The sequence below is a fragment of the Eimeria acervulina genome, genomic scaffold, assembly GCF_000499425.1.
Source record: "Eimeria acervulina Houghton genomic scaffold, Eah_scaff1241, whole genome shotgun sequence".
NCBI classification, from domain to species: domain Eukaryota; phylum Apicomplexa; class Conoidasida; order Eucoccidiorida; family Eimeriidae; genus Eimeria; species Eimeria acervulina.
In genome coordinates this window covers 3,481-8,905 of record NW_013550318.1, presented here as the reverse complement: position 1 = coordinate 8,905, position 5,425 = coordinate 3,481, and the positions used below count along the sequence as shown (strand labels likewise).

Below are 5,425 nucleotides of genomic sequence, written 5' to 3'. Positions count from 1 at the left end.
TCGTATATCTTTTGCTGCTGCTGCAGCAGCAGCCGCTGCTACTGCTGCAGTAAAATGAATCCTCTTAACACTTTTCGAGTGTAGTGACACCTCAAATTCCAAGCTGGGAAGCGTCTAGGGTTTAGGGTTTAGGGTTTAGAGTTTAGAGGCCCCAGGGGGCTTCGGATCTCTCTGCTAGCGACTACTGCAAAAATAAAAAAATAAAATAAAAGTATAAAATGAGTTTATATTTTCTCTTTTGTTTGCTCTGCGTTCAAATATAGTATACATAATATATACATTATTCATCTGTATATATATATATATATATTAAATATATGTAATGTATATATTCTATCTATCTGTATACATATATATATATATACAAATTTATGCATTTGTATTTAAATATATTTATATTTATATTTATATTTATTTATTTTTATATAAATGCAAAAGAAAGCCACACGACCCGTGTAGATTCGTCTCCTGCACATCCGCAGCTACTAGTAGGGCTGCTGCTGCTGCTGTTGCTGCTGCCGTTGCTGCTGCTGCAGTTGCAGTTGCTGTTGCATTTGCTGCTGCTGCTGCTGCTGCTGCTGCTGCAGAGGCGCTCGTTTGCAGAATCATTTGCTGTTATACTACTGCTGTCGGTACTGGAACATGAGTTGCTGCTGCTGCTTCTGCTGCAGTAGCTGTTTCTGCTGCAGCTGCAGCTGTTGCTGGAGTAGCTGCTGCTGCTGCTGCTGCTTGTCTGCCTGGAAGACAGCAGCAACAAGGCGGTGCAGCAAGAGGGCCCCTGATGCTTCTTGCTGCCGAATGCATGCACAGATGGTGGTGCATATAGGAATATTTGCTGCTATTAGACATTTTTTAAATGTTTCTGTAGACAGAGACTGCGAAATAAAAAGAGAGCAGAGACGCAGCAGCTGCTGACGACGTTCCATCTCAGCCCCATCCCCCGTTGCTGCTGCTGCTGCTGCTGCTGCTCCTTCTGCTGCTGCTTCTGCTGCTGCTTCGGATGTGTCAGCAGCAGCAGCAGCAGCACCAGCAGCAGCAGCAGCAGCAGGGTACCTCCAGGAAATAATATCTCTTTGAGGCTCAGCAAAGCTAATTCTTTGTTCTGCAATTTGTTTAGTAGCAGCATTAATAATATCTGCATGCGTTTGATCGTTATGTTTGTTAGTTAAAGAACAAACAAACTCTGAAAACTTTAATCTTCCTGCTGCTGCTTTCCTAGAAAATAACGTCCTCCACTCTTCATTTAAATTAAACCCTGCTGCTGCAAGCAGACTCTCTAATTGATGCTGTCTTATCTCTCCTCGTTCCCAGCGAGCAAATAAACTCTGCAGCAAATAAGGAGATGCTGCAGCCTTCCTGCTGCTGCTGCTGCTGGTGGTGTGAAGGGGATGCTGCTGCTGTTGCTGCGGGTATTCCAGGGCGTCGAACTTGGTGCTGCAGCCTGCTGCTGTATTTGCTGCTGCTGCTGCAGCAGCAGCAGCAGCAGCAGCAGCAAAAGCTTGCTGAGCTTCAGGATCAGGCGGGCATATAAAGGACTGCGTAACAGAGTCTAGCTTCCGTTTAGCATATCTGTCTGTAAGCAGCAGCAGCTCTTTAAAGAGCAGCAAACCCTCTTGCATAATGCTGCAGCAACGAAGGATTAAATCTGCTTCAGGGCTATTATAATCAATACCCATATGCTGTAGACAGAGAGAAAAGCTAGAAAAAGTTATAATGCCGCTGTATGCAGCAGCACTGCTGCAGTGATGCTGCAGCTCTCGAGCTACATACATCAGAAACTTAGGATTAGATACTGAAAACATCTTCTTACGAAGAGAAGGAGGAAAAGAAGCAGCACAACGAGGAGAATATACAACGCTGCTGCTGCTGCTGCTGCTGCTGCTGCTGTCTCTGTTTATATCCATCTTCTTTTAAAGGGTAGAGAAAATCTTGTATTGAAGAAAATATTTCATGCAAACAAACAAATGCATGTACATATATATATATATATATATATGTAATAAATAAATATATACAATATATATATTTATATATATATATGTAATAAATAAATATATATAATATATTTAATTATTTTTATTTAATTGTTTATTTATTTAAAGATATAAACAGCAAACAAAGAAAAGACAGAAAGCGGTAGCCGTCTGCTTTATTACAAACAACACAAACACTAAAACTGTTCTGCGTCCAATAAATAAATAAATAAATAAATAAATAAATAAATAAATAGGTAGATAAATAAATAAATAAATAAATAAATAAATGAGTTAAACAAGTAAAGAAATAGAGCAGCTATTGATGTAAAAGTTTAAAGGAGGAGGAAGCAGCAAATTTGTCGTTCTCTCTCTTTATCCATCTCTCAATTAATTTAACATATATTATATATAATATACAAAGTAATATAATATATATAATATATATTATATATATAATTATATATACTATTGCTATTATATTGATATAGTCGTATAGACACACTTATGAAAACAGCGCGGTGTATGCGGAGAAGATCCTTGTCTACTTTTATATTACTCCTCAATTTGTTTTTGCTGCTTCCCCATGCTGCTGCTGCTGCTGCTGCTGCTGCTGCTGCTACTGCAGCAGCGGGAGGAGGAAAGCGAGGTGTTGATACACCCGGTTCGGCTCGCTGCTGCTGCTGTTGCTGCTCCCCCTCTTGCTGCTGCTCCTGTCCTTCTGATCTTGTTCCAATTCTGTTGCTGCTGCGGCTGCTGCTGCAGCTGTTACTGCTGCTGCTGTTACTGTTACTGCTGCTGCTGCTGCTGCTGCTGCTGCTGCTGCTGCTGCTGCTTCGAGGCCCACAGGAGAAGGGCTCGGCTTTCCTTTAAACGGAAGAGTAAAAATTAAACATCTGCCAATATTAAATGCAAACAATTTAATTTTAATGTGCTGCAGCAGCAGCAGCTGCTGCTGCAGCTGCTGCTGCTGCTGTTGCTGCTGCTGCAGCAGCAGCAGCAGCAGCAGCAGCTGCAGCCGACGGCGAGCTGCAGCGGCCTCCCGTGTATGTACACTCGAAGCTCTCCCCCCCGCTCTTTGTTGTTTTCTTTGCCCTTTTTATGTTTATTTCTTTTTATACTAATCCAAAATAAACTCCTTTCTAAACATTAACAGCACAAACCTTCAGCTGTAGCCCCCTGCTGCAGCAGACTGCTCGCTGCAGCGAGACCACTGGGCACGCCGACCGGTCGAGGGTTTAGGGTTTAGGGCTTAGGGTTTAGGGTTTGGGGTTTGGGATTAAAGCTGCGAATGAAGAATTGTCTTTGTCTTCAATACGAAGGCAGACACTGCAGGGGTACAACCCCTCACGCCTACTCGCAGCAGCAGTAGCAGCAAGAGCCGCAGCAGCAGCAGCAGCAGCAGCTGCTGCTGCTGCTGCGGCTCTTGCTGCAGCACAAATCGCTGCAGCAACATTTCAGTCAGATTCCACTTCTCACTTCCTTCTAAACACCCCACAACCTTTTGCATTCATCAGAAGCAGCAGCAGGAGCACGAGCAGCAGCAGCAGCAGCAGCAGAAGACTGCAGCAGCAAATGCCTCACTAGCTTCGTTCTGGGTACGAAAATGTCTGTACCCCCACATGCAGCTCTTGCGAGGGCCCCCTCCCAGGGGCCCCCTTCTGAAGGGGGCCCCCTAATGATGGGGGCCCCCCCTAAAAGACCTTCGACAACACCAGGGGCCCCCCAGCACTCTTATAATCATCTCTCCGGCAAAACAACCGAACAGGGCCCCCATCCACTCCCTCTTGGAGCCTCATCCCTTTGGGGGCCCCCTGGGGGCCCCCCTCCTAATGGGGGCCCCCCTTCTGATGGGGCCCCCCCACCTGATGGGGGCCCCCCTGCTAATGGGGGGCCCCCTGCTAATGGGGCCCCCCCCGCTGATGGGGGCCCCTCCGAAGGGGGCCCCCCCGCTGATGGGGGCCCCCGTACTAATGGGGGCCCCCCTTCTAATGGGGGCCCCCCTTCTAATGGGGGCCCCTCTTCTGATGGGGGCCCCCCTGATGAATTGCTGCAGAGCGAAAGTGAAGAAGAAGAAGACGAAGAAGAAGAAGAAGAGTTTATGTGGGGGTCTGAGGCAGCTTCTGTTTGCTGGGTTTCATTGATAGACAACTCGTATAAAAAAGAAACAGAGCTGCTGCTGCTGCTAGTATATCCGTTGCTGCTGCTGTTTAGCTTCGTGCAGCTAACGCTTGGCTTCATAGGGTGCTTCCGTTACTTGTCTCCTCCTGCTGCTGTTGCTGCTACTGCTGAAGGCGCCACAGCAGCAGCACCAGCAGCAACAGCAGCAGCAGCAGCAGAAGTTGCGCAGCTCTCGCTGCAGCACAACTTGTGGGCGGAGCCTCTCTATTGGGTTTGTCTCTGTTTATTTTTGCTGTCTCTTTCTTCTGTCTCTTCTGGATATTTATCTTTGATTAAACACCGCAGCATTCCTCTCTCCTTCGATAAATTTAAACTGCATAAGATATTTGATGGAAGTTTGCTGCTGCATGCAGTTGCTGCTGCTGCTGCTGCCTTCTCCTTTCTTAAGCTTCTTGTTGCTGCTCTTCCAAATGACTCTTCAACACGCATCAGCCACCAGCAGCAGCAGCAGCAGCAGCAGCAGCAGGAGCAGGAGAAACCTCAGGGGCTGCTGGAGCCCCAGCAGCATCAGCAGCAACAGATGAAGCGCCACTGGGAGAGTCAGCAGCAGAAGCAGCAGCAGCAGCAGCAGCAGCAGCCAACGACTGCTCCCGATGCAGACTCGGATGCAGCAGTAGCTGACGCCCCTTCAAGCCCTGATGCTGTTGCTGCTCCTGCTGCTGCTGCTGCTGCTGTAGCAGCACCGGAAGGCGCATCCACTCAGCTTATAACAGCAGCAGAAATGCATGGAGGTGCTGCTTCAGACTTAGACGAGACAGAAGCAGCAGCAGCAGCAGCTGCTGCTGCCGATGGTCCAGCAGAAGGTGTTCCTGCGCTGATCGAGCAGCAGCAGCAGCAGCAGCAGCAGCAGCGAATGCAGAAGTACGGAAGGCAGCAGTTTCTGCTGCGGCCTGAAGATTTTAATCATCATAATCATCAGCAGCAGCAGCAGCTGCTGTTGATGCTGCAGCACCACGACCGGCGTGCTGCTGCTATGCTTCAGGCTGTTAATTCTTCTTTTCCAGCAGAAGCACCAGCAGCAGCAGCAGGACCAGCAGCAGCAGCAGCAGCAGCAGCAGCAGCAGCAGTTGAACACACCTCTGCACTGTACAAACCTTTGCTGCTGTCTTCTCTTGCTCTTGAGGTGCCGCTGCTGCTGCTGCACTCTGCTGCATTTTTGCTGCTGTGGACCGTCGCCAAAAAAGTAGGCAAAATTTTCGGCATGCGAATGCCCAAACTCCCCTTCTAGGTCCTGCTGCTGCTGCTGCTGCTGCTGCTGCTGCTGCTGCAAC

General features: G+C 47.8%; 2 protein-coding genes across 2 annotated transcripts; one reads left to right on the top strand and one right to left on the bottom strand.

Annotated features, from left to right (window-relative positions):
* Positions 1-620: 620 nt before the first annotated feature.
* EAH_00057480 (hypothetical protein, conserved) lies at positions 621-1,772 on the bottom strand (the record flags this gene model as incomplete). The annotated part of the gene is made up of 1 exon (XM_013397419.1): positions 621-1,772. The coding sequence occupies one exon, from the start codon at positions 1,770-1,772 to the stop codon at positions 621-623; it is 1,152 nt and encodes a 383-aa protein (XP_013252873.1).
* A 1,807-nt stretch (positions 1,773-3,579) lies between these two features.
* EAH_00057470 (hypothetical protein, conserved) lies at positions 3,580-5,382 on the top strand (the record flags this gene model as incomplete). The annotated part of the gene is made up of 1 exon (XM_013397418.1): positions 3,580-5,382. The coding sequence occupies one exon, from the start codon at positions 3,580-3,582 to the stop codon at positions 5,380-5,382; it is 1,803 nt and encodes a 600-aa protein (XP_013252872.1).
* Positions 5,383-5,425: the final 43 nt, after the last annotated feature.